We start from the raw sequence: 27,652 nt of genomic DNA on the forward strand, positions 1-27,652 counted from the left end.
GCCACCCCACCACCTTCATGCACCGGGAAAATAACGGGGGCCAAGCTTTCCCTGCCCCGGGAGGGTGAGGTCGGGGTTAAGGAGCAACCCCAGAGCCCCGTTTATCCCCAGAGGTAGTGATGGTCCCCAGTTCCCGGGGAAAAATGTGTCTGGGGGAGTGGGATGGGGTGGGAGATGGAGAATGGAGGGTCCTGGGGTGTCCGAGGGTCCTGAGGCACCTGAAAGTCCTGGGTGTAAGTCCTGGGGTACCTGAGGGTCCCAGGGTGTCCAGACTTCTTGGGGTGATCAGGGCTGAAGGAACAGCGGAAGGCCCCAGGGTGGTTGAGGGTCCCAAGACGGCTCAAGGTCCTGGGGTGTCAGACGGTGCCACCTCACACCCCTCACCCCCTCCATCCCATGGACCCCCCGCCCATTTATCCGGCCATCGCCCCCGGAACAGCAGATGTCACCTCCCGGTGGATGAAACCCTTGGAGGAGGCTCTCCTGTGTTTGTAGGACCTACGAAAATGTTGGGAAACACTCCAAAACTGCAAGGCTGCCTTTTTTATGATTTAGGAGGTCATAGGAGGGCAAAGTTTTGGGGCACCCGGGGAGCACTGGGTGGCACAGGACGTTCACCCCCGACATGTTCCCTGCTGGGAACCAGCCACCTCCTCACGCCTTCAGGATTCATCCCGTGTTACTTATGGGAAATATGGGCAAAAATAATGCATAAGGTAATTATTTATAATTTTTAGCATCCTGGGACTCACACAGACCCCTGGACATATCCATACCCCTACTCCATGTGCCCCTAAACAAGGAGCTGTCTGGGAAGAAGGGGCAGATGTGAGCTCCCCATTCAGCACGTGGCTGGAAATGTTAATTAAACACAGGGCAATAAAACATCTGGAGGGCTGGGAGCGGGGAAGAGCCAGCCAGCACGACCCCCCGCAGCTGCCTCCTGCTTTTCCTTGGGAATCTTGGGCAGGGGGGACCGGGGTCACCAGCGATTTCGATGGTACAAAAGCCTTTTCATGAAGTATTTCAGGCAAAGCAACTGAAGAACCTTTGTGGCGCAGAGCGAGGGGCTGCCGAGGGGCGGTGGAGTCTGGTAGCCCCAGGGGTTTGGGGGCTGGAGATTGGGGTTCACGGTCAGGCTGTGGGTGATGGGACCGGACAAAGACAATGGGTTTGGAGGTGATGGATTAAGCCCCGTTTGGTGCCACCCCACCAGCCCCGCAAGTGCCTGCCATGGGGGAACGAGCCCGCCCTGTAAAAAGAAAAAAAAAAAAAAAAAAAAAAAAAAAAGGGAAAAAGATTTTTGGATGAGTCTGTCCTGCGGCCTGGCCGGTCCCGTCACGGGAGGACCCCGCTCGCAGTGTGGGGAGGGATGGGCATGTCCCTCTGGGCATTCCTGGCGTGGGGGACAGGAGCACCGGGGTGGGCTGGGGTCACTCAGGTGTGGTGAAACCCATGGGTGGCATGGGGACACCGCGGCGGGCCAGGGTCCCAGGGTGGGATGTGGGCTCCTGCCCCATGGAGCACACAAAAGGGGTACATGCACCCCGGCAGCGCAGGAATGGTGCACTGAGGGGCACCCTGGCTTGGATGGGGGCACTCCGGGAGGGTGGAGGCGACTGAACAGGATGGGGGGCAGGGGAGGGAGCACCCAGATAGGAGGGGACACCCTGGGACGGATGGGGGGACCCAGGGCACGATGGGGACACCAGGGCAGGGTAGGAGGAACACGGACAGAATGGAGGGGGGACCATCAGTAAGCTGAGAACACTCAGATGTGCCAGAAGCGTCACCCCGCATGGAATGGGGGGACCACGGGTGGGATGGGAACACTCGGATGGGAGGTGACACCCTGCATGGGACGGGGCGACCCCAGCTGGGGCACCCTGGACCAGGTGGGGGAACCCCGGATGGGATGGGGGCGGCACGGACGGGATGGGGAGAGCCCGGACAGGATGGGGGGGTGCCCCCGAACGTGCAGGGAGCCTCGGACGCGGCGGGACCGTCCGGCGCCCCGTGGGCAGCGGGGCCGGTGCGCGGCCGGTGCGGAGTCGGCGGCGGGACCAGTGCGGAGCGGTGCGGGCCCGGCGGGGCGGTGCGAGCCCCTGCCCGGCCCCCGGTGTCGGTTTGCATCCCGGCTCCTCCCCGCCCCGCCGCCCCGCGCATTCCCGACCCTCCGGGCGGTGGCGGCGGCGGCGGCGGGGCCCGGCGGGGCCGGGGCGGGACCCCACAATGCCGCAGCTGGAACCGACGGGGGGAGACGACCTGGGGGCCCCCGACGAGCTCATCGCCTTCCAGGACGAGGGCGAGGAGCAGGACAAGGGCGCGGGGCGCGGCTCGGCCCACGGGGACCTGGACGAGCTCAAGTCCTCGCTGGTCAGCGAGACCGAGAACCGGGGGGGCCCCGGCCCCGTGGTCGGCCCCGGCCCCGAGGTGAGGCGAGGGGCGGCGGGGAGCCGGGGGGAGGCGCCCCCCGCCCGGCCCCGCTCCGCTCACCGCCTCTCCCCGCAGGCGGAGCGGCCCCCGCCGCCCCGGGAAAGTTTCCAGAAGCCGCGGGACTCTTTGGCAGAAGGTACCGGACCCCCCCTCCCGGCGCCCCCCCGCTCTCCGCCACATCCCCCGGGAGCAGCCGACACTTCCCAACTTCTTTGTTTCCGCCCCCGGGTGCGGGCGGGACCCCTTGTGTGCCCCCCCGGTCTCTGCTCCCCGTGTCCTCCAGTTCTCCCCACGGTGTCCCCCCACGGCCGTGTCCTCGCCCCCATGTGTGTCCCCCCCGTGTCCTACTCCCCTCGTATCCCGTCCGCCGTGTTCCTCTCCCTGGTGTCCTCATCCCCCTCCCCCAATTCCCCCCTCCATGTCCTCGCCCCCCCCCTGTGTCCCCCCCGCCCCTCCGTGTCCACCAGTTCAGCTCTCGTGTCCCCCCTCCCGTCGTGTCCCCCCCCCCGCCCCGCTAACCGGCCCCGGGCGCTTCCCCACGGGTGGATCGGTGCCCCCCGTGGCTCCACGGAGCGGCCGGGCTCGGGACGCCCCCAGGGCTGGCTCCTTTCGGGGAGTGACCAGCACCGGGATCCGCCACCCCCCGGGACTGCCCCCATGCAGCCGAGACACCCCCTCCCGGGGAGACCGTGCTCCCCAGCAGCAGGGACACCCTCCAGAAGAACCAAGGACACCCCCAAGAGACTTGGACACCCCCAGAGGGACGTTCTAAGGTGCCCCCCAAGTGGGAACTCCTAGAAAATCAAGGACCCTCCCCAAGCGACTTGGGCCCCCAAGAGGGACCCACCCACGCCCCGCAACTGCGGACCACCCTCCACGAGAACAAGGACTCCCCCAAAATCACTTGGGTGCCCTCCCCCAAGTGGAGAACCCCGAATACCCAGGGGCCTCCCCCAAGGGACTCGGGCACCCCCAGAGGGACTTCCCCGGGCCCCCCCCCTGCACCCAGCCTTTCCCCCGTCCGTGGGTGCGCCCCCCACCCCACCGCCTCCTGACGCCCCCCCTCCTTCTCTCCCCAGTGGTCAGACGACAAGATGGGGTTTTTTTTAAGGGCCCCCCCTATCCCGGCTACCCCTTCCTGATGCTCCCGGAGCTGGGCAGCCCCTACCTCGCCAATGGAACCCTCTCCCCCGGCGGAGCCCGCACCGTAAGTGCCCCCCCGGACCCTCCCCAGCCTCTCCTCGCCTTTTGCGGGTGCTCAGGCCCCCCTAAGCCTCACAGCCTCGTCCTGCAGGAAAGCGACCACCTGATGCTAAAGAAAAAGCCCAAGAAATTTTGTTTATTTCCCTTATTTTTGGTTCACTTTGCCCCTTTGGAGGGGGGGCTTTGAGGGGTGGTGGGGAGTTTGGGGGGGCTTCACTCCGGGGGACCCGCCCCGAAACCTGACCCTGAGCTGCTGCTTTTCTCATTTAAAAGGGTTTTAAAGCCGTTAATGGCCAACATTGGCCGCGGGGGGAGAAGTGATTAAGCAAATTGAGCGAGAACTAGGGGGGGGGGGGTGGGAGAGGGGGAGCGACCCCCTCCCCTCAGCAGAGTCCCTCGATCCCCAAACCATCCCACTCAACTTCTTGGGCAGCATCCTAAAGTAATTTCAGGGATATTAAGGCGATTTAGGGACATAAGGTGTTTCCTACGCGGGCCTACAGGGCCATCCTGGGAGGAATTCTCAGCCCCTCTGAGGGAGGACGGAATTCTCAGCCCTCCGGGGGTCCCGAGGCTTCGGGGAGGGATGCTGACCCGGGCAGTGCTGCCCACCGAGTCCCTGGCCGGAGCCCCCCTCACTCCCGATCGTCCAGGTGTATTTCTCGCTCCGGTGATGCTTTTCCACACATTATTTCTCCGGATCCATAGGGAACTGTGTTCCCATGTGGAACGTATATGGGATAACAATGTTGTGGCGTTTGTAATGGTTTGGAATCCCGGAATCCGGCTGGTTGGCGTGGAGAGTTTTCCGTATTTTCAGGTTTTTCCTACTTTTGCTTTCCTGGAAGCAACTGGTTGGAGTGTCCGTGAAGTGCAAATCCTGGGATGGGGAGGGCAGATAAGCTAATTATCCTGGTGTTTTGCCGGTGGCTGGATAAAGGTTGTATTCTCAATTTGTCACTCTTGGGATTATGAGGTTTTGGGGATGAAGCAGCACTGACCGTGCGATGCCAAACACTGGCAAGGAATCCGGGATAATGAGAAGGGATTGGGGTTGAGATCCATCACAAGCGGCCACTAACGATGATTTAATGAATCCCAGAAAGGGGATTAATTAGGGGCTGGAGCGTTGCCTCCCCGGATGTTTTAGAGGGATGACTGGGATTGGGAAAGCATGGATTGGGGCTGAATTCTGACGGAATGGGGCCTCCAGTTAGTAGTGAGGGGTGTGTGTGGGGGAGCTGGGGATGCTGTGGGCGGGTCGGGTGAGTTTTGTGATGCTGCTGAATCCCACTCAAGCACAGAGAGCAACTGAGCTCTGTGCCCACCACCAAACCCCCTTCCGTGAGCTCCCACGGTGTGGTAGCACAGGGATCCCCCAGATCCCAGGATGTCATCGTGCCCATGGGGGGACACAGTGTCCCCGATCCCATATTGGATCCATCTGGGCACAGCACCCTTGATCCTGTACCAGGTCCAGCAAGGCTCAACATCCTCAGTCAAACAGAAAATGGCAGGACAGAGCATCCTTGGTCCTGGTCTGGATCCAGCCGGCCACAGCACCTTTGATCCTGTGCAGCATCCTCAATCCCACACCAGATCCTGCTGGCACAATGTGCTTGATCTCCTATTGGATCCAACCGGGCTCAGCATCACTGGTCCTGGTCCTGCTCCTGATCTGTCCAGGCATCCCTGATCCCATATTGAATCCGGCTGGGCACAGCATCCTGGATGTGGCATGGGATCCATGCAGGCTCAGCCTCCTCAATCCCATACTGCGACCTTCCTGGAACAGAATCCTCGATCCCGTACCAGATCGAGCTGGACACAGCACCCCTGATCCCCTCCTGGATCCATCCAGGCACAGCCTTCCCCATCCTGTGCTGGAGGCAGCCTCCCAATCCCTTCTGGATCCAGCGGGTGCAGCATCCCCACATGCAGCATGGCCCAAGGGCACTGAGCTCTGCCAAACCTGCCTCCCACCCTCATCTCCCTCATCCAGGAGGGAGGCTCTGGATGAGCCTGGACACGTGCAACTCCGGGGTGGCAGGAGGCATGGGCTGCCTTGGGAACCATCTTTTTCTTGTTTCCTTCTTTTTTTTTTGCCCCGGCATTGGAGGAAACAAGCTGATCTGCAGGAACCAGCCATCCCGGTGGCCGGTGGCATCCAGCCTCGGATTTCGCAGACAGGTGCTGTGGATTGAACCACGGGAAAAGAAAGGTTTTGGGAGAAGAAACCCAAACTCCAGATAATCTCCGTGGCCAGGAGGTGCTCCGAGGAGGTGGCCAGGAAGGTGGTGGATCCTGGGGATGGATGAGTCTGCGGGTGCCAGGACTGATCTGACAGCCAAACAGCTGGAGGGCTTTTTTTTTGGAATATCGGGCAGGAAGGCAGTGCTTCTGCATTTCTCCACTCCAAAACCTTTAGAAATCTGGGATATCTATGGAAATCTGGAAAATACTTAGGAATCTTGTTACACAGTGCCTTTCCACACTCCAAACCAGGAGAAGTCTCATCCCTATGCCAACCCACCAAGCACCAATGGATGGATGCTCCCGCTCTTCAATCTGTGTGAATTCACTTTGCTCCTGGGTTATTTCCAAATGGGATCCTGGAATTTGGGAAGTGTCCATGGTCCCCAGGAAAGTATCACTTTCCTGACAGTTTCTGTCCAGGGAGTATTTCTGGGGCTCTGCTCCGATGGTGAAGGAATTTGTTGGAATCTAACGATGGCATTGTTTGGAGCAGCGTTTCTGCTTGGTTTTCCTCATGGGGAATCAGGAATTGGGGACCTGTCAGGCTGTGTTTGGCTCCTTGGGGTCATTCCCAACAGCACAAAGGTCTCCAAGGTGGATGGAAAGGAAATACTCTGGATGTGCATGAGCTGGATGGATGCAAATCCCTATTGCCATGATGCCGGATCCATTCCATCAGGATCGTGTGGAGTTGATGGGTTTTACCCCAGGCAAGACGGATCCATACGGGGGTGAAATCTCATCCCAGCATCTTTCTCCTGCTTGGGAAGTGAATGGGAACCAGGCACGGCACCGCCGGAACAGCAGAGCTGAGACCACGCACAGGATTGGCATTATTCCCAAAAAAACCAGTTTAACCCCAGGAATTCGAGTCTGGAGGCGAGGATTTAAATAAATCCAAACCTTCCTCAGGCATGGAATTCCATCCAAACAGCTCTCCCGACGCCATGCCAGTGTAATTAATGCACCTCGGTGTAATTAATGCGCCTCGGCAGGCTGCGATCCCAAAATAAATGAGGGAAAAATCCATAACCTGGGCTTATTCCGGCTTTTTTTGCGCCACTCCTGCGATGAATTCCCGAGGATACAGAGCTGTATCTGTCTCCTAAAGAAAATAGATCCTAAACTGCACTGCTGCCAAGGAAAATGATTAAAATACGGATTTTTGGCAGGAAAAAGGGTTGCTCCAAAAACCGGGCGGGTCTTGCTGGCGGTTCTGGCAGAGCGTGGAGGGTTTTTGGCATTGGGATGCGGATGGAGGTGTTGGAATGAGGGGATTTTTCCGGCATGGGGGCTCGCTCGATGCTCAGCATCCTCCGACCACAGCAGTTCCTCCTTCCTCCTGCACTGATTTGGGATTTTCTGGTTTATTTGGGATTTGCCCCCCCTCAGTTCCGCCTTCCTTCCCCACCTGGTAAATATTACGGAAAAACACTATTTTTTCACACTTTCTGGCTTGTCCGTGTTGCTCTATGCAGCTGCTGGGCTGATCCAGTCCTTCCCGGCCCTGAGCCCTCCCTGTGCCTCAGTTTCCCTACTCCCAGACTCCCGCCCGCTCTGCAGAGCTGCTGCACACAATGGCCCCTTTATCCCGCTCCTTAATTATGCTCTTCGGCTAATTACCCTGCGGGCGGAGTTTGTAGACCTACAGGAGGTTTCCACTCCCCCCCACCCCCCAAATCTCCCTCCTCCCTCCTTTTCTAACACGATTCCCAAATTAAAGCAATGAAGTAAGTGCTCGGGGCGCCTCTGCTCAGCCCTGGGATTGTTCCGGGACTGAGGCGCATTCATCATCCTTCTGGAATTCCCAGCAGCTGCTTTTCATTAGTTTTCCTTCCTTGAAGTCACTGGCGGGAGCTTGGGAGGGAAGAGGAACCCGGGGGGAAGTGCCCTGTGCATCCTGGATGGAGGAAGAGGAGGGATAAGGGAAGAAGGGGTCGGGACAGCAGCGGGCTGCGTTGTGTTCCGACTCTGGAAGTTTGGGGGAAAGGGGATGGAGTGTGGGAATGCTGTCCGAGGGGGAGGGGAAGGGCTGGTGTGCCCCTTCCCGGTTTGCCTCTTTTCTGGTGTTTTTTGGCAAGGATTTCACCCTGTGTGTTCAGCCTGGGGATCCTGGGGATCCCTGGGGACACTGCTCAGGGCTCTGGCAGCGGGCAGGACGGGGAGCTGGCTGTGCTGGTGCCAGCCCTGGCCTGAGGATGCTCTTCGACAGGGCTGTTGGTGCCGGGGCTACTCCTGCCGGGATCCCCGTGTGCATGCAGGACATGAATGGATCCATTGAGGCCCGGGAGCTGCAGACAAAAGCCTGGGCCAGCAGCAGGATTCGGGGCCACCAGCTGTGGGGACGGGGAGGAGGGGGCTGGCAGTTGGGGTCCTCCGTGGGGGGAGGCACCCATGGGTGGTGGGAGCTCAGGATGCTCGGGGCACCCAGTGTGGACCAGCCCAGCAGCCACCCCGGTCGGTGCCAGGGCCACTCTGGGCTGTCCCCAGTGCTGTCCCTGCTAGCAGCACTCCAGCCTCAACCCGAGCATCCCACCCCTCCCATCCCACCTTCCTCTGCACATCTGGGACCCAGCTCCTCAGCAGATGCCACCCATGTCCCCAGGGTGTCCCCAGGGTGAGGACATGGGGTCTGTGGGTGGAGATCAGGTTGCACAAGTGCCACCTCTCCAAGCTCATCCCAAATGGAGGGGATTTTTACTTATTTTTCATCTCCCAGCCACTTTTCCCACCTTCCCATTGGCATTTCCCACCTGGTATCTGTGGCTGTGTTATGGGAATGACAAATATCTGTTGTTAGGGTGTCACAAACCCTCATTCCAATCCCAAAATCCTTGTCCCCACCTGCGATACCCTTTGCCTGCCCGGTGTCACCCAAAAAATGCCAGAAGGGACCATGGTGATGTCTCCTGCATCCACCCCATATCACCCTGTAGAAACCCTAAATCCTGATGGGAAAATAACTGTTATGAGGAATTTTTGGGGTTCTCCCTGGGATGTGGGGGTGCAGGAGACCCTCCCAAAAGTCTCCTGGCTGGAATTTGTCATCCTAGTGTTCATGGGCAACATCTGGAGGAGATTATTTGGCTGGGAAGTGGATGGATGGCGGGGGTGGGGGAGAGATTTATGTCTCATTGCCTGGGCTGTAAATCCAGCTGTAATTGGGATTTCTTCCTTCCCAGTTATCCCAGGGAAGCGGAATGCAGCAGCTGCGCTACGGGGTTGCAGGACGGGCTCTATGGGGCCAGGATGCTCCTGGCTTTTCTCCCTGATTTTTGGCATTGGGGTGATTTGTTTGGTCTGAAGGACGCCCCATCCTGCCCCAGGAGGGCAAGAGGCCAGGTCCCGACTTTCCCCTCTTCTTTTCCCCCCTTCCCATTCTCTTTTTTCCCCGGTTTGGGGCTTCCCCCAATCCCCATTGGTGCCATCCCCATCTGCAGCCTCCCTGGGTGCAGCCCCAGACCCTTCTGCCAGGGCAGATTTGGGTTTTTTCCCAACTTATGCCCATGCACAAAGTTTTAAGGAACTGTATGATGCATTGAGCCCAGAATCCCCATTTCTCTCAAAAATGCCATTTCCTGTCACTCCTGGAGCCAAATTTGGGTGGTTTTTCCCCAAACAAGCGTGTGACACTGCTCAAAGCTGGATCTTGGGATGCCCTGGGGCTGCAGTGGCCACACCTGGATGAAGATTTTGGGGGCCTCTGTTAAACATCCTGCAAACCCCCATTTTCTGCCCTAATGCCTGGCCTGCCCTGTCTCACCTGGCATGATTTTGGGATGAATTTTGGGGGAAAAGGGAGCAGAGGCGGGAGGGGGAAGGGCTGTTGGTTATCCTGCAGCTGTGTAAACAGGCTGGGAATCTGGGGGTCTCTGGAGGGGCTCAGGGGACTTTGCAAAGCCCTGGGAATTTGGACTGGAAAAGGGATTGGCATGAGGGTGGGTGACCATTCCCTGCCTCCTGTCCTGGGACAGAAGGATGGATGCTTGAATGCATGGATGCCTGTGGGAATCTTCCTGGGTGCCTCCAGCTCGCCTGGTGGGTTTTGGGATGGGGATGGAGCACTGGCATGCTGGGATCACCTGAATCTTCTCCATGGTGGCTCCTGTGGGATCATCTCTGGGCTGGAGCCTCTGCAGGCAAAGGGAAAAGCCAGCAAAGAGGCTCCTGCCCCAGAGCCTCTGGCAAGATGGTCCCAAACAAACCTTTTCTCTCCCAAAACGAGGCCCATGAGTAGCAAGACTGAGGCTTTGATCCCAGCAGAGAGGAGCCTGTGCTGGGACAGGGAGCATTGGGATAAGTGATGGAATGTGCAGCACTGGGATGAATTGCAGAGCCTGGAGAATGGAGCTGTGCTGGGATGGGTGATCCTGGGACACCTGGAACCCAGCCTGGAGAGCCCATTTCCCTCAAAAACCCCATCTCACCTGCACGGCAGTGCTGGGACACGCCATGCTGGGACCAGGACGCCAGGACAGGAGGGGCTGGGACACGCAGCTGGGTGCTGGAACCCTGGGACACGATGACAAACCACACTGGGACATGGGACATGGGCACGTGGAACTGCCAGGACGTGCAGCCCTGGGCTGTGCAATCCCGGGACACAACACCAGGATGTGACACCTGCAGTCCTGGGACACGCAGGACGTGCCACACCAGGACCCATGGTGCTGGCACGTGCCACACCGGGACACGTGGCCCCAGCCAGCCCCGGGCAGGGGCTTTTCCCCCTTCCCAGGGAAATCAGCACAGCTGGGTCGATGCCTGTGCAGAAGAGGAGTGGAAATCCTCTGCTGAACGCCCCCGGTTGGACATCAGGGGATCCCCCGGCCCCTTCTCCTGCGGGTCTGGGGGCTCCCAGGGGGATGGGCTCCAGCAGGGAAGGGGTTATCCCTGGTTTTAATTGGCTGGTAACGAGGACCCAGGACTGGCTCTAATCTCTCTGGAATGTGACTGATTTTCAACTATTTTCCTCTTTTTTTTTTTTTTTTTTTTTTGCTGCTGTTTCCCAGCTCGGATCCCCACGTGGGGGGACAGTGGGGGCTGTGTCCCAGCTGGAGCCAAGGGATGGGGAGGAAAAGGGGGGGGGGTCATTTTTCCACATCAGCACTGAGCCATTCACCAGCTCCCCCTGCTTTGTATATTTTGAAAGAGTCCCCCCTCTTCCTCCCCCTCCCTTCCCCTTTGCCTTCCCCAGGCTCCTGAAATGGCCTCGAAATGAGAATCAGCCTTTTATCCCCCAAACCTGCCCCCTCTGCCATCCCCCCTGCGCCGCCTGTCCCCGTCCCTTCGCGCCTTCTCCACTTACAAAGCAGCCAGAAAGCCCCTTTGTGATGGGAGGAGGCTGGGGCTGGGGCTGGGGGGGTCCCCCTGGGATGGGGGGGGCACCTCCTGCCCTGTCCTGGACACACTCACGGGGGGAGCACCGAGGGTCTCACCCAGTGCTTGGGAGTGAGGGGTCTCGGCTGGGGACAGGTGGGGGTCCCCAGTGCCACCCCAGCGTGGCTGCAAGCGTGGCCCTGGAGGTGTTGGGACGTTTTGGCTGCCCTGGCACTGCGGGTGAACCGGGTTTGGAGGGTGCAGCAAAGCTGCCCCTTGGGGAACGTCATTCTTCGTCCCAGGGAGCGCTGGGGGACGGTGAGCCCACGGGGGACAGTGAGCCTGGGTGACAGTGAACCTGGGGTGACAGTGAACCTGGGTGACAGTGAGCCTGGGGTGACAGTGAGCCTGGGGTGACAGTGAGCCCACAGGTGACAGTGAACCTGGGTGACAACTGGCAGGCTATGGCCAGCCCAGGGGGGACAGTGAGCCTGGGTGACAGCGAGCCCACAGGGGACAATAAACCTGAGGGGACAGTGAACCTGCAGTGACAGTGAACCTGGGGTGACAGTGAGCCCTCGGGGACAGTGAGCCCACAGGTGACAGCCCACAGGTGACAGTGAGCTGGCAGGTCATGGCCAGCCCATGGGGGACAGTGAGCCCGGGATGACAGCGAACTTGGGGGAACAGTGAACTTGGGGTGACAGTGAGCTGGCAGGCCATGGCCTGCCCACAGGTGACAGTAAACCCACAGGGGACAGTGAACCTGGGGGACAGTGAACTTGGGGGGACAGTGAACCTGGGTGACAATGAGCTGGCAGGTCATGGCTGGCCCACGGGGGACAGTGAACCTGGGTGACAGTGAGCTGCCAGGCCATAGCCAGCCCATGGGTGACAGTGAGCTGTCACGCTGGGGATGGCGGGGGGATGCTGGGGATGGAGGGTTCCTGGAGGCAGAGGGAGGCGATTGAAGGTGTTAGGAATGCAGGGACAGGGTGTCAGAAATGCAGGTGGAGATACTGGAGGTGCAGGGGGGGATGCTGGAGACGGGACAGCCAGAGGTGCTGCAGGGGGCACACAGGACACTTTGGGGGTGACAGGAGGCCGTGTGAGGGGGAGGAACTCCCCCCAGCCCTGTAAGAGTTAACACTCCCCCAAACTCCTCCTGGGTTTTCCTTCCAGCTGCCTCAGCTCAGGAAGGTTTGTATTTGGGGAAATTCCTGCAGGCAGCTGCTCCAGCCACATTCCCACATGCTCCAGCCCTGGCATCTCCAGGGAGCTTCCCTGCCTCCCTCCTGCCGTCTTTGGGAAATGCCTCTGTCCCCCCAAACACTGCACAAAGCCCCTTTCTTTGGGGGTGCCAAGGAGACACCTGAGTGTCACAGCGGGATGTTAACCCTGAAAGGGAGAAAAACCCCAAAACCTCTTTGCCACCAGCCCATGGGTTGGGGTGTCCTCGGCTGGCTGTGCAGGCGAGGCTGGGGAATATTTTGGAGTGAGAGGGTTGTTTCAGAGCTAGGGAATGTTTTGGGATTGGGGGGAAGTTTTGGGGCTGGGGAATCTTTTGGGGATAGGGTTTTTTTGGAGGGCTGTAGGAACATTTTGGGAGTGAGTGGGATGTTGCAAGATAGGGGGTGCTTTGGGGCTGGGGGTGTTTTGGGATCAGAGGGTGTTTGAGGCCAGGGCTGGGGTGATTTTGGAGCTGGGGGGATGTTTCAGGGTTGGGACAGGGGTTTTTTTGGGGCTGGGGTGTCCAAGGTTCTTGGAGGGCAGTGTCCCATCCCTCCCACAGTACCTGCAGATGAAGTGGCCACTGCTGGACGTGCCGGCCGGGGCCACGCTGAAGGACAGCCGCTCACCCTCGCCTGCCCACCTGGTGAGAGCAGCCCCCACCCGGGGGGTGGTGGGTTCCCAGCACCCCCACGATCCTGCAGCCAGGGAATTTGGGAGTGGTTTGGGCTGGGAAGGGATCTTTAAGAGCAAAGGGCACGATCCTGCCGTGGGCAGGGACGCCTTCGCTGGAGCAGTTGTGGGGCTGATGGGGCGCCCCTGGCCGCACTGCTGCGCTGCCCTGGGGCTGTTCCAGGGGGGGTGAGCCCTGCCACACGCTCTCCCCGCAGTCCAACAAGGTCCCCGTGGTGCAGCATGCCCACCACATGCACCCGCTGACGCCGCTCATCACCTACAGCAGTGAGCCCTTCCCGCCGGGATCGCCGCCCGGCCACCTCTCCCCGGAGATCGACCCCAAGACGGGTGAGCGGGGCTGGGGGAGTGGGGCGAGCGGCGGGCTCTCCCGTGGATGCTGCCTCTGCCTCTCAGCCCAGTCTGGGAGGGGGCTGGGGATGCAGCCAGGGACCAGCTCGGGCTGGGGTGTGGGGATCCCCCCAGGGCTCCGCTGTGGCTGTTTCAGCTCTGCGCAGCCTCGGTGACGGGTGCTGAGGGAGATGGGGTGCTCAAAGCGGGGAGATGGGGTGCTCAAAGGGAGCCGGGGTGCTCAAGGGAAAGGTGCTGGAGGGCACGGGGGGCTCCGTGCCCCTGTTCTGACGCCGCTCCTCGCTCCCTCTCCCCCTCACAGGGATCCCACGGCCGCCGCACCCCCCCGAGCTGCCCCCCTATTACCCACTGTCACCAGGAGCCGTGGGGCAGCTGCCACACCCGCTGGGCTGGCTCGTGCCACAGTAAGGATGGACTGACCCTGGCATGGGGTCCCTGGGGGTCCTGGGAGCCCCACTGCTCACTGAGACCCTCCTCCTCCTCCTTCTGCTCTGTCCACTTCTCCTGCAGGCTCAGCAGGATGCTGCAGGCTCCTGGTGGGGTGGGAAGGGAGGGACTCCCTACTGCTGGAAAATTTGGGAATCTTGGGGATGGAAACCAGCTGAAGACCAGTCCAAGGGTGCCCATGAAGTGGAAAGGGATCTTTTTTTTCCCCTGAAACTCGTGTTTTTGTAGGCAAGGACAGCCCATGTACTCCATTCCTGCTGGTGGCTTCCGGCACCCATATCCCGCCCTGGCCATGAATGCCTCCATGTCCAGGTGAGTCTTGGGACAAGGAGGGACCCTCAGGGTCACCCCGCAGCTGGCACTGGCTTTGGGACACTTGGCTGCACACAGAGCATGGGCACAGAGCAGTCGCAGGAGATGGGGGTAGTCTCCTCGGCTGAAAATGCCCACAGAGGGCGTGGCTGATCTCCAGGGGTGGAGGAACAGGACATCCCATGGGCTCAGGGCATTGCTGGGGCTGTCACCATCTCAAAGCTGGGGTGGGATCTGGTTGGCTCAGGGTGTCCAGCATGGCTCTGGGGAGCGTGGAGTGGATTTGGGGTTTCTAGGGTGGATTGGGGTTCCAGCATGGTTTCGAGGTTTCCAGTGTGCATTTGGGGTTCCAGCATGTTCTCAGGGCTTCCAGCTCAACTGGGTTGAGGCAGGTGGTCTCTCAGCCCAGGAGATTCTTAGGGGGCTCCTTGGCTGCCTCCTGACCTCCCCTGCTGTCCTGTCCCCCCGCTGCAGTTTGATGTCCAGCCGCTTCTCCCCGCACATGGTCCCGCCGCCCGCACACGGGCTGCACCCCTCGGGCATCCCACACCCCACCATCGTCTCACCCATCGTCAAGCAGGAGCCCTCCCAGCCCAGCTCCAGCCCTGGAGGCAGCTCGTGAGTGGGGGCCGGGGGCCCTGGGGACAGGGGCTGCTCCTGGGGGTCCTGAGCCCCTGTCCTGCTCCTTCCAGGAAATCCCCCGTGGCAGTAAAGAAGGAGGAAGAGAAGAAGCCCCACATCAAGAAGCCTCTCAATGCCTTCATGCTGTACATGAAGGAGATGAGGGCCAAGGTGGTGGCCGAGTGCACGCTGAAGGAGAGCGCGGCCATCAACCAGATCCTGGGCCGGCGGGTATGGCGGGGGTCCCCCAGGAGGGACCCTTCAGAGCCCCTGGCTGCCCTTCTCCCCATGGATCAGACCCCAGAGCTGGGGCACTGCCAGCCTGGGGAGTCCCTGGGAGCTGCTGGTGATCTGGGGTGGGGTGGGATGGAGCTCTGCAGCCCAGGGCAGCAGGTGCTCGGGGTCAGCAGTGTGGATTTGGCCATTCCAGCCGCCTCTGGGGTTTCCAGTGTGTGGCTTTGAGGTCTCCAGCATCTCCAGGGCTAGCATAGCCCTAGGCATCCTAGCACGTATTCGGTGTTTCTGGTGAGCATTTGGGGTCTCTAGCCTGGCTCTGGGGGTTCCCAGCCTGGCTTTGGGGTCTCTAGTGTGGATCTGGGGGTTCCCAGCCTGGCTTTGGGGTCTCTAGTGTGGATCTGGGGGTTCCCAGCCTGGCTTTAGGGTTCCCAAAGTGGCTCTGGGGGTTCCCAGCCTGGCTCTGGGGTTCCCAGCCTGGCTCTGGGGTCTCCAGTGTGCTCTCCCCGCAGTGGCACTCGCTGTCGCGGGAGGAGCAGGCCAAATACTATGAGCTGGCGCGGAAGGAGCGGCAGCTGCACTCGCAGCTCTACCCGACCTGGTCGGCGCGGGACAACTACGTACGTGTTGCCCTGGCCCCTTCCCGGGGGCTGGCTGTGCTTGGGGTCGCTCTTCAGGGCACTGGGGGACGGCGGCGAACTCCCACAGATGCCCTGCCAGCCACAGCGTCCCCCGCGGCGGCCAAGAGCCGCGGGAGGAGCTGAAATCCTCTTTTTCAGGGCAAGAAGAAGAAGCGGAAGCGCGAGAAGCTGGCGCAGCAGCAGAGCCACGACACGGACGGTGAGTATCCCCCCTCCACCGCCCCCTGCGCCGCGCCGCGGCCCTTACACCGCACCTGTCCCCGCAGGCTCCCTGCCCTCCAAGAGCAAGAAGCCGTGTGTGCCCTACCTGCCGGCTGAGAAGCCGTGTGCCAGCCCAGCCTCGTCCCACGGCAGCATGCTGGACTCGCCGGCCACGCCATCAGCCGCGCTGGCCTCGCCGGCCGCGCCGGCCGCCACGCACTCAGAGCAGGCCCAGCCGCTCTCGCTCACCACCAAGCCAGAGGCCAGGGCTCAGCTCGCCGTGCACTCCGCCGTCCTCACCAGCAAAGCCTCCTCTTCCTCCTCCTCCTCCTCCTCCTCCTCCTCCTCCTCCTCTTCCAGCCTCGGCAGCCCGCCCTCGCTGCTCTCCAGACCCGTCCCCTTTGCCTCGGTGACCCCCACGGCCCTGCTGGCCTCCCCCCCCAGCTCTGTGCCGGCCGCCCTGGCCGTGCTGCAGACGCAGCCCCTGTCCCTGGTCACCAAACCTGCTGACTGAGGGACAAACCTTGGTCCCCTGTCCTCCGCCCCCGCCCCCTCCCCGCTGTACATTGCAGAAGCCACAATCAAGATTCAAACGCAGCCAAAACCATTATTGGTCAATATTTGACCCTTTCTGAACTCTTTGGAAGCAGACTCTGGAGGAAAGGGGTTTCTGCTCAGAGCTGCTGCCAGCAGTCAACCTAAAGACTGTTTTTATTAAAAAAAAAGGAAAAAAAAAGGAAAAAAAAAAGTGGAATAGACCCTCCACAAGCTGCCGATGATGGGGATCTCTGTGGGATGAACTGAGTGCCTGTCGCTGCCGTGGGGCACAGGGATGAAACCCGCACGGTGATGCCAGCACCAAACACGGCAGGTGTTGACTGGAAATGGTACTCCATCCCGGACCCAGGAGCAGGAATGCCTCCAGTTGCTCCCAAAATCCTGCTCCCATCCCCAGCTCCGTCCTGGCCGGGAGATGGTCCTGCCCCGGGGATGCTGCTTCGTCGGTGCTGCTCCTGCCCGCAGTCGTGCTGGGGTGGGCAGGGTCTGGGGCTGAGCCCTGGGAGGGGTTGTGTTTTTATCACCTCAAAATCCTGTTATTTTTCACAAAAGGAAATAAAACTACAGCTGCAGCTCACGGTGTGAGTGTGGTCTGTGTGGGAAGCGCTCACTACTTTTCCTCTGCCACCTTCCCGGGAAGTACCTCAGGACGGAGCTCCAGTCCTGCTCCCGGGGTCCAGCATCCCCTGAACACCTCTGTGGATGGGCTCAGGGGGATCCTGGGGTGTCCACCAACAGTGTACAGCTTGCTGGAGTTATCCAGGCATCAGGACACGAGGGGTTGGATGAACCAGTGCCCAGGAAGCTGGGGAGTGGGGGTTACTGGTGTCTACTGGGTCCTCTGGGCCTGCTTCTTCTAAACCAGGGATGAAAAAGGACCAGCAGAAAACCAACCTGATGGATTTTCAACCCATTTGGAGTCCTCAGGCAGTTCAATACTTGGGTGCATCAGGACTCTTCCCATTCCTTGTGTTTTAGCAGGAAAAACCCTGCATTTTCCCCCTGGAACTTATAATTTTGTTTCTGTTGCAGACTTGACTTGGAGCTGCACCTGCCTGGAGCTATAATTTACGGGGTTCACAGTCCTGTTCCATTCCCTTCTGGAACTTCCTGCCCTGCTCCCATCTCCCAAGCCCAGCCTGGCTGCTCTCTCCCTGCACCCCACCTGCATTTTGGGGACCCCAGTTCCCAGGCGTGGTGGTGGCAAAATCAGTGGTGGGTAAGCCCATCCCGTAGCTGCTGGGTCTGGTAGGACTTTGGTGCATTTGGGGGGGATCAGTGACACTTTTTCCTCCTGTTGTGACATTTTTCTTCTCCTTTCCAGTGCTGAGAAGCAACCAGGGAAGCATTTTTAAGGAAGTGGAGCAGCAGCAGGCACTTGTCTGCAGGTAGAGGGGAAAGGGAACTTCACGGTGACTGTGGAGGATCTTTCTGTGTTTTCTAGATGTTGGCATCCACATCTGCAGCAGAGGAGACCTGGATTTGAGGATTTTCACACCAGAGCTGGGCAGAACTACAAAAACTCACACCTGAACCAGGCCCCAGCTACAGGCACTGACGTGAGCTCTTGGCTGAGCCCCGGGGTCACACCTGGGGCCAGCACCAGCTCCAAAACCTTGTGAAAGGTCCTGATGCCTCTGCAAGCAGCAGTGGGACTTCCAGCAGCAGCGTGGCTACATTTTCCAGCTCAGGACCGTCATGTGGACAGCTGGAATTGCCAGCTTGGAGCATCCCAGAGCTGCCAGAGTCAAGCTGAGAGCCGCGAGCAGCTCACGCAGCTGCTGGGTGCCACCAAATCCTCCAAGTGCCCTGAGCATCCTTACTGTTGTCACACCCAAATCTGGGAGGCATTTCCACTCCAAATTATTTAAATTTCTTGCTTCCAAAGAGGAAAAACGGTGTAAATTCTGGAGTGGAGCACGATTACTCCTCGGGAGCAGCAGCCACATGTTGCACAACCATGCGAGCACCGGGTGGAGAGGATTAGGGTGTTACCCAAAACGTGTGTGGCTGTTGCTTGAAAAGAGGCAAAACTGAGCTTTTTTGAGAGGAACTGCTCCAAGAAACTGGTTTTGGTGAGGAGTGCCTGGACGATGTGCGGCCCCGCTCTCCCCAGCGCCAGGAGCAGGCTGCGGACAAGCAGCCCCTTGAATTGGATTTCATGGGACATTAGAGGCATGGAGAGACCTGTCACAAGGATTAAATCTGAGCCAGAGCCAGACAGCTTCAAACAGATGTTGGGCTTCAGCAGGAGAATATTCCTTTGTTTGACTCAGTGTTTTCCCATATGGAAAAGGAACATCTGTTCCAAAGCTTTCGTGGTGCTCCGGAGCTGGGACAGGATGGGATTATCCCTGCCAGGAGCAATTGGTCACCAAGCCCTGCTCCTGGGGAAGAAGGTGACACCAGGGGTGTAGTGCTCCAGCCCTGGGTGGACCCGCTGGAACAAATCATGGGATCAATAGACCCATCATGCCTGCAGCTGGATAAAAACACTGGGTTCAGAGTGGTTGTCCCCGGAAATTGGGTTCTTTTGCTCTCTGGAATACTTCTACAGGAGGTGTGTCTGCCCAAGAGAGAGCAGTGGAGCAAGTTGCTCCTTAAGGTCCCTTCCAACCTAAACCATTCCATGGCTGTAGAAGAGGAAAAAACTCTGGGGTTTATCTCTGTTGTAGAAAAAACACCTGGATATCTGGCGTATTTCCACTTGGGATGATGTGACCAGGAGGTCTGGTGGCTCCACTGGTCAGTTTTGAACAAGTTTTAGGTGATGTTCCTCATGATTTAACTGTGTGGGAGGATGTACAGGATGTGGCAGGCCTGGGATACTCCCCAGCAGTGTTTGCCTCTCTGGACGTGCCTAAAGGGGATCCAAGAGAGGGACAAGGGATGGAGGGACAGGACACAGGGACTGGATTCCCACTGCCAGAGGGCAGGGATGGGGGAGATATTGGGAAGGAATATCCCTGTGAGGGTGGGCAGGCCCTGGCACAGGCTGCTCAGAGCAGCTGTGGCCGCCCCTGGATCCCTGGCAGTGTCCAAGGCCAGGCTGGACACTGGGGTTTGGAGCACCTGGGACAGTAGAAGGTGCCCCTGCCATGGCAGGGGTGGAACGAGGTGACCTTTACGATTCCATCCAGCCCAAACCATGCCCTGCTTGCATGAAAAGGTCAGAAACCTTCCACAGCTGGCCCGGGCCCTCCTCAGCCACAGCCCCGTGGGGTTCCTGGCCAGGGGCTGGCCATGAGAGCACCTGGGAGCCAGCTCGGAGCTTTCCCTGCCGCTTTCTGGACACTCCTGTCACCTCCACTGCTTAATTGCAGCCACCCCCTCCCTCCCCCAGTCCTCCCCCCCGCAGGCTGGCCAGGCACTAATTGAAAAGCCTAATGAGGTCCCAGGGGTCTCCTGCAGAGATGGAGCTAATTAGGGGCTCCAGCGCAAACACCGAAGTTTCTTCAAACCTCTTTCTTTTCGGGGGCTGGAGGGGAGGGCGCAGCAGATGTCCTGTTATCCCACTCGGCACCGGGGTACGGCTGCTGCGCCGCGTCCTCCGGGCTCCTGCCAAAGCAGCTGGTGCAGAGGCAGTGGCTACACTTAATACATTTTAATTAGCGTCATTAAATTCTTCCATTTGCTAATTGTTTCTCCTTTTGATCCTTTATCCTGACCAGATTAGCCTTCGGAGGGGGGAAGGGGCGAGATGGGGGGTGCAGACATGTCAGAGGAGGTGAGGACTTTATTATCCTGACACCAGACCTTGGGACACCACATTAAAACACCCCAATTAGTGTTAATGAAGGCCAGATTTGTATGTCCAGCCTGCTCTTGGTGGCTACTCTGGGAAAGAGCCATCCCCAAAAAGTGAATCCGCAGGGATTGATGAGAACGGAGGACACCCCAAAACTGAGCCTGGGCTCAGAGCTCTGCTCAGGTGTTGGGTGGCCCGTGCCGGGCCAGGAGCTGCACTCCGTGGTCCTTATGGGTCCCTCCCAGCCTGGGGTACCCCCTCAATCCATGAGCCATGCTCCCGGACTGTTGTAAATGCAGGTGAACCTGGTGGGAAGAAATGCTGATGTCTGACTCCAGTTCAGAAGGCTGAATGATTTCTTTATTATAACTATGCTATAATACATTAATATGCTATTTAAAGGGGATACTAAAACTACAAGCCTACTTTTCCTAACTACCATCTTTAACTCACAACTCGTGACCCTCTCTGGAGAGTCCAGCCACAGGTGAGTTGGATTGGCCATCAGGCTCCAAACAATCCTCACCAGAATCCAATAAAGCAATCACCCCAGGTAAACAATTCTCCAAACACATCCTACATGAGAAAAACAAGAAGCAGAAATAGAAATTGTTTCCTGTTTCTTTCCTCTGTGCTGCTCTATGAGAAATCCTGAAAGAAAGGAGAATGTCCCCGCGACACCGGACCAGCAGCTGCCATTGGGCCACGAGGTGAGGGGAGGTCACTGGTCCTCTTTATCCTGTTTGATCCCCACAGAAGGGTCGGGTCCTGGTGCCAGCCACCGGGCTCTGGGCTGATGCCAGCCTCATCCGTGGTATTTTGGGCAGAATTCCATTCTCAGAGGCGTTGTTGTAAATCCAGAGGAACTTGGCCTCTGCTCAGTCACTCTTGACTTCCAGGGGGTGAGTGAAAGCTGAGCATGAGAAACAGCCTCAATTTGCTGTTTAAATCCCAAAAAAGCGTTGCGCCAGTGCTTCTGGTCTCCTTGGAAAGGCTGGCACCAGCGGAGCCAAGCAGCAGGGATTACTGGAATGTGTTGAATTGAACTGAGATTCCCCAGAGATTGGGAAAAAGAAACCATGAGAGAAGAAAATCAGCCACATCTCCTGCCACACTCCAAGGCAGGATCATTCCCCAGTCACCGTGTGGGACCCAGCTGGTTTCCATGTGATTTTCCTGTGTTTTAGGGTTAAATGGAGCAGGTCTTGGACCCATGGAAGATTGTGATTCCTGCTGGAGACAGGTTTCTGGATATTTAGCCCAAAGAAGGGAGATTTAAGAGTCTAAACCAGATAAACTGAAAGAAGTGAACAGTCCTGGGTGCCCACTGATAGGCACAGCCAATTTCCTGCTCTGCTGGGAATTGCTGCTGTTGAAGAGGTCATACCTGCTTGGACCAAAAAAGAAAAAACAACAGGTTATCCAAAAAATGAAACAGTATCTGAAAAATAACAGTTTATTCAAAAAATTAAATAAAATCCGAAAAATAACGGTACTAAAAAAAACCAAAAAAAAACCAAAAAAAAAAACCCGAAAAATAGCAGGTTATCCAAAACCAGCAGGTTCTCCAGAGCTGTCCTGGAGTAAAGGAAAGGAAAGCAGCCCTGATTTCCTGCCTGTTGTCCCCCAACCTCGCCCACCCCCGAGCCGGGAGTGCACTCCTAGCGCCTGTCTGGGGTTGCAGTCACCACCTTTCTCACTAACTCCCTGCCTTGGGCTCTCAGGGCCGGGGAACAGACCCCAGACCGGCGGGTTTTACCCCAAAATGCGGCGGGTTTGACGCCAAACTGGCGGGTTTCACCCCAAAATGCAGCTGTGACCGCCAGAGGGCGCCAACCGCCTTCCAAAGGGGCTCCCAAGCCCCGCCCCCAGCCCAAACAAGCCCCGCCCCACACGCGCGGTCACGCCTATAACCCCGCCCATTAGCGAGAACCCCGCCCCGCGCGCCGACGCCCTGCCCAAATATTCAAACCTCGCCCCGTCCCGCTCAGTCTCCGCCCCCTCACCGCCTCGCACTGCCTCCCGTCTTCTCGCTGCTCTCGCGAGAGCTGTGCCCGGAAGCGGCGGCGGCGGCCGAGCCGGTGCTGAGCGCCCGCCCGCCATGGAAGCCCCGCGGGCGCTGCCGCTGCTGCTCCCGCTGCTGCTCCCGCTGTTGCTGCTGGGGCTCTGCGCCGCCGGTACGCCGTGCCGGGGGCTGTGGCAGGGACGGGAGGGGGCAGCGAAGCCCGTGGGCCGGGGGTGGGTCAGGGACCGCGCTTGGTTTGGGAGCCTCCTCTGCCCTTGCGTTCCGCCGCGTTCGGTCACCCGGGGTTCCCCGCCCGCGCTCGGTAACTCCCGTTGCCCTCTCCCCCGAGGTTCCCCCCAGCTCCTGCGGCGTGTCCCCTCTTCCGCAGGGGTTCCGCCGTCCCTCTCGGGGTTCCCCCTGTGCCCCCCAGTGCCGACTGACGGGGTTCCCCGCGTTTGCCGCTGCAGAGCCCTCGCAAACGGAGACCGACAGATCTTCCACAGCGCCTGAGGGAGCAAGAGCGGCTGACGGCCAGGAACACAGGAGCACATCCTCAGGGAACGGAAATGAGCAGAAGGACGGGGAAAACCACAACAACAGCGACACCAAAACAGACCCGAATAGCGGGACTAAGGTGGACGAGAAGACAAACGAGCAGCAGGACAACAGTGTCACTGGAAACGGCGGCAACGACGACGAGGAGGAGAAGAAGAAAAAGGAGTTAGAGAAAGGCAGCAGCACAGGGGCTGTTCAGGATGGCAATGGTGCAAATGGCAATGGTGGAAGCAGCAATGCAGGCAGCGGGGGACAAGGAGATGAAAACCAGAAAAGCAGCAGTGGTAGCCCAGGCAACACAGGCAGTGATGGCCAGGACAACTCTGGCAGCAGCACTGTTGGCCAGGGCAACTCAGGCAGTGGCAGTCATGGTCACGGCAGTAAAGACACCAACACTGGTGGCAGCCAGAACAACAACAGCAATGATCAGAACACTGTCAACAAGAACGGCCAGGAGGGCAACCAGCCAGGGGCCACTGAGAACGGGGGCAACAACAAGGGCAGCAATGGCAAGGACAGCGAGAGCAGAAGTGGCAGCAACACCCAGGACAGCACCAACAAGGACCAGGGCACCAGGCAGGACAGCGAGAACAAGGAGAGCAAGAGCACAAATGGCAGCAACACCCAGGACAACACCAACAAGGACCAGGGCAACAACCAGAGCAACAACCAGGACAGCAAGAACAAGGACAGTGGTGGCAAGGACAGTGAGAGCACAAATGGCAGCAACACCCAGGACAACACCAACAAGGACCAGGGCAACAAACAGGACAGCAAGAACAAGAGCAATGATGGCAAGGACAGTGAGAGCACAAATGGCAGCACCAACCAGGGCAGCAGTGACAGGAACAGGGCTGGCAACGAGGCCAGCCAGGGGCACACAAACGGGGCCACCAGCCAAGGCAGCAGCGGTGGGCAGCAGGCCCAGGCCGAGAGCCAGGGCAGTGCTGCTGACGAGCAGCCTCACAGCCAGGACAGTCCAAAGGACTCCCAGGAGGAGCAAAGCCCTGTGTCACACTCGTCCGCTGGGGAAGGCGACAGCTTTGTGGAAAATGACAGAAACGCCGAGGAGGATGTGGCCAAGGCTGAGGAGGGCAGTGACAGCTCCTTGGGTCGGGACAAGGAGAAGAGTGCTCCCTCCCTGCCCAGGGCCCGCTCGGAGAGCAGCCACTTCTTTGCCTACCTGGTGACCACAGCTGTCGTTGTGGCAGCCCTGTACGTGGCCTACCACAACAAACGCAAGGTGAGCGGCCCTGCTCGAGCCCTGGGGATTGGGGTGGGACCTGCTCAGCCCTTTCCCCTCATCCTGACTGGCTGCTCACCAGTAACTCCCAGTCTGGTCCGTGTGCGTGTTGTCCCACAGCAGTGGGAGGAGTGGGAGGGGTGGATCTGGTGGGAACTGGGTGTTCTCAGCTCTGCTGCTGATTTTCACCTGAGAGGTGTGAGATCCCTCCATCTTATCTCTGACAGATTCCTACTGACAGTTTTCTGCAGCAGCAATACAAGACTGGGGTTTTGCCTCACATAAGGCTGGTTTTGAGGGAGGACAAAAAAAAAAAAAAAAAATTCTTACTGTTTTCTGCTTGTTGAGCAAACCTCGTTACCCATCTTAGCAATGACTGAATATTGGCATTTATATGTTTGAAGTGCTTGGTCACAAGAAAAAGGTTGTGGGAGCAGGTGAATGAAAAACCAGAGGTGAGCCTGTATTGGAAGCTGCTGTTCCAGTCACTCTGTCTCCATTTTTCTCTCTCCAAAGATCATTGCTTTTGCTCTGGAAGGAAAAAGATCAAAAACCGGTCGACGGCCCAAATCTGGTGATTATCAGAGACTGGACCAAAAGGTGAGACCCAGCCCAAAGTGGGGGTTGACATGCCTGGTGTGTGGTGGAAATACAAAATATTGGCCCTTTGCATTAGAAAGGGCCCAAAGCCCCAGCTCAGGCAGTTTGGGAAAGCACAGTGTGGTGTGGAAACAGGGGCTTGCCAGGAAACAGAGAAAGTAAGACTGAGAAGTGCTGGCAGAGCTGACCCAGGGCACAGATGGGACACTCTCCAGCTGGGCTCTGCTAAATGACTTTGTCACTGATCCGAATGACTTGTCAGACAGCATTTTAGTGGCAGAAGGGTAGGATTTGTGGAGAAATCCCTTCTCTCCCTCAAAACCTTGTTCCCCTCTTGCCATTCAGGGCAGATATGCCTGTAATTGTCTTCTGCCATAGGAAGAGGAAAGTTAGGAAAACAAAGGCAAGAGCTTGTGTTTGCTTTGGGAGCTTCTCAGCCCAGTCAAGTCTGGACAGAACAGAGTAATTCTGAGCTTTCAGGTGGTTCCAACCTTTCCTTTTGCCTTTCCAGATCTAGATTCCTCCTCAGATGATGATGGGGATGGCAGTGCTGCCACAGCTGGATTTCAGTCCACAGGAAGGAGGGGAAACGCTTTTTGTTTTGCACCTGCACCTTGATAAAACCTCTCACTTCCCTAAATTGCTTGTTTCCCAGCTGCCTTGTTTTCCCCCTGGGTGTCTGGCTGCTGGAAGAGCCAGACCCAGAACTTCTGTGTCCCAATGCAATGGAATTTGCCATCTGCTGGACTGACCCCTCCTTTTTGTGGGGGGAATTAAGGATCTGCTGCACAATGAGCCATGGGACTGTCCCTTGCCTGGGAACGAAGCTGCCTTGGTCTCCTCCTGCCCCTCCTTCTCCATCTGTTGGGTTTGGATGCTCAGGTTGGGAGCAAGTGAGTTCTCACGCGCTTCTTTGGAACTGACCCAGCACAGACTCGGATTTGGGTTTTCTCTCCCTGATCAGCTTTCCAGTTTCACACCCAGATTCCCTTTTTCACATACACCTTTGGCCATGCTGAAGCAGTTCTTGTAGCTCAAACCCTTCATGCTCCACGCAGGTCTTTTCCCTCCCAGTCCTCCCAGTTTGCACTGGGGGTGTTGGTTGTGGTGTGGTGCTGTGGAGGAGGGGGTCAGGCTGAGGGAGCTCCATACCCTGTCAAGGTCAGGGATTCGGATGGGAAGATTGCTTCCTCCCCTTGTCAGGTGTAGGAAGGAAGGAATGTAAATCCCTGAGGAGTTTGGGATGAGGGAAGCTCCCAGTGCCTCCAGTTGTGTTGGACTGGTACTGGTCAGACCAAGGGGTTGGTGCCTCTGTTACACCTGTGAGGTGGTTTTCATTCCTGCAGTTCTACTCCCCAGAGATTTCTAAAAGCTGGGATGTTTCTGGAGAGGGCACAGAGTACCTGCTTAGCTCCTGCTTTGGATTTTTCCAGAAAAAAATTGATTTGAGGAGCCTAGAGCTCCTCACATTGGCACCCAGCTGCGCCGCATCAGGTGCCAGGCCTGTGCCAGTCCTGCACTTGCCGACTGACTGCACGGGAAGAGTCCCAGGATGGTTAAATTCCCTCGTGGGGGGCTTTTTTCTGGCCTCCCCAGGCTTGGGAACAATCAGCTCTTTGCCTCGTGGTCACCTTGGACAAGGGCAGAGCCGTTTCCTGGTCATTGTGAAAGTTGCAGCTCTGGTTTTGATTTCCTAACGGTTCATTCCAAGAGGGGAGAGAGGGTTTGACCTTCTCCAAACCCTAAAGCCATCCTTTCCCTTTTTGCTGGCTCTTGGCAAGCATGAGAGTCCCTCCTGGCTTTAAAGAGTTCTCAGAGTTTCCCTGGGAAACATCTAGGATGCTAAAAGGACTTCCAGGAGTTGTTCTGGAGAAAAGGAGGGTGGAGGGAAGGGAAAGGGAAATCGGGCTGGGAATGTAACTCTGGGGGAAAAAGGGTGGGAACGCCCTGCACCAAACCACCCTGCTCCCTGTGGGATCAGCCAGGCGGGGGGGGCTGCTTTAGGGCAGGGTTGGGGAGGGGGACACAGCAGGGAGACAAACCCTATTCCAGTGTGTAGAATTCCGTGTGCTCCTGGGCTGCACTGGTCAGGATTTTTGGAGTGTGTGCGCTTTTTGGAGTGTGAGTGCTCTACGCTTGCTTTGTCCTGGTTTGTGTTTTTTTTTTTTTTTTGGGTTTTTTTGTTTGTTTGTTTGTTTTTTTAATAACAATTTAGAAACGCTTTTTATTTTTTCACCATCTACTTACTTTTCTATCCTGGGAGCTGTTTCAAGCCCTCTCTTGCTCCAGGCTGTGGGAATCCCACCCTGCTGCCAGCAGGGGAGGGAATATTTTGGACTTCAAACACCTCGATGATCCCAGGCTGAGCCAAGCATTCCTTAGGGTAATGAGGACACACCTCTTGGGTCTGGGGAGAGGCAGATCTCACACCAGGCTGAACTGTGGGGTTTTCCCCCAAATTCTCCCCACCAGCACTTCCCAAGGCTGGTGTGTTCTGCCAACAGTCTGGGCTGCCCCAAACCTCTGGGGATTGCTCCCAGTTTGTTGAGTTTTGTGGTGTTTATGCAACGTGTCCCCAAAGGGATCAAGGTGCACAGAACCTTTTTCCTTTGGACACATGTGTTTTCCATGGATGGCATCTGTTGGTACAGAGGTTTTTTTTGCCAAATATTCCTACTTTTTGGGCTTGAACCAGCACGTGATTTGTTTTCAGCTGCAGTGAAATGCACCTTGCTTGGAAGGATCAGAATTTTTTACAGTTCTTTGTACTGTTTTTTTTTTGGTTTTTTTTTTTTAATTTTCTGTGTGGTGAAATCAGTAAACGGATTAAAAAAGACCCAAAAGTTTGAGTTTTCACTTCTCTCTTGGTTTTGTTTTCTTCATGTTCTTTGCATGGTTTTGGTTGACACCTGGCACCAAAGGTACAGGGTGGCTCCTCTTTATGCAAAACCACTTTTTGGTAAAAACCCCTGGTTTTGTGGAGCTGATTGTGCTCAGAG

The 27,652-nt window shown here is 57.9% G+C and overlaps 2 protein-coding genes across 2 annotated transcripts; both read left to right on the forward strand.

The window, feature by feature from the left end:
- Positions 1–2,159: 2,159 nt before the first annotated feature.
- TCF7L1 (transcription factor 7 like 1) lies at positions 2,160–17,074 on the forward strand. Its single transcript, XM_053966399.1, has 12 exons — positions 2,160–2,433; positions 2,512–2,572; positions 3,516–3,643; positions 13,007–13,090; positions 13,335–13,467; positions 13,790–13,892; positions 14,164–14,247; positions 14,722–14,865; positions 14,940–15,099; positions 15,615–15,722; positions 15,882–15,942; positions 16,010–17,074. Exons 1-12 carry the CDS (start codon positions 2,233–2,235, stop codon positions 16,456–16,458), a joined length of 1,716 nt encoding a protein of 571 aa, XP_053822374.1. The 5' UTR covers positions 2,160–2,232; the 3' UTR covers positions 16,459–17,074.
- Positions 17,075–22,211: 5,137 nt separating this feature from the next.
- On the forward strand, positions 22,212–27,509 carry TGOLN2 (trans-golgi network protein 2). Its single transcript, XM_053966385.1, has 4 exons — positions 22,212–22,427; positions 22,723–24,053; positions 24,570–24,653; positions 25,165–27,509. Exons 1-4 carry the CDS (start codon positions 22,352–22,354, stop codon positions 25,168–25,170), a joined length of 1,497 nt encoding a protein of 498 aa, XP_053822360.1. The 5' UTR covers positions 22,212–22,351; the 3' UTR covers positions 25,171–27,509.
- Positions 27,510–27,652: the final 143 nt, after the last annotated feature.

This window comes from Vidua chalybeata, chromosome 28 (assembly GCF_026979565.1).
Source record: "Vidua chalybeata isolate OUT-0048 chromosome 28, bVidCha1 merged haplotype, whole genome shotgun sequence".
NCBI lineage: Eukaryota > Metazoa > Chordata > Aves > Passeriformes > Viduidae > Vidua > Vidua chalybeata.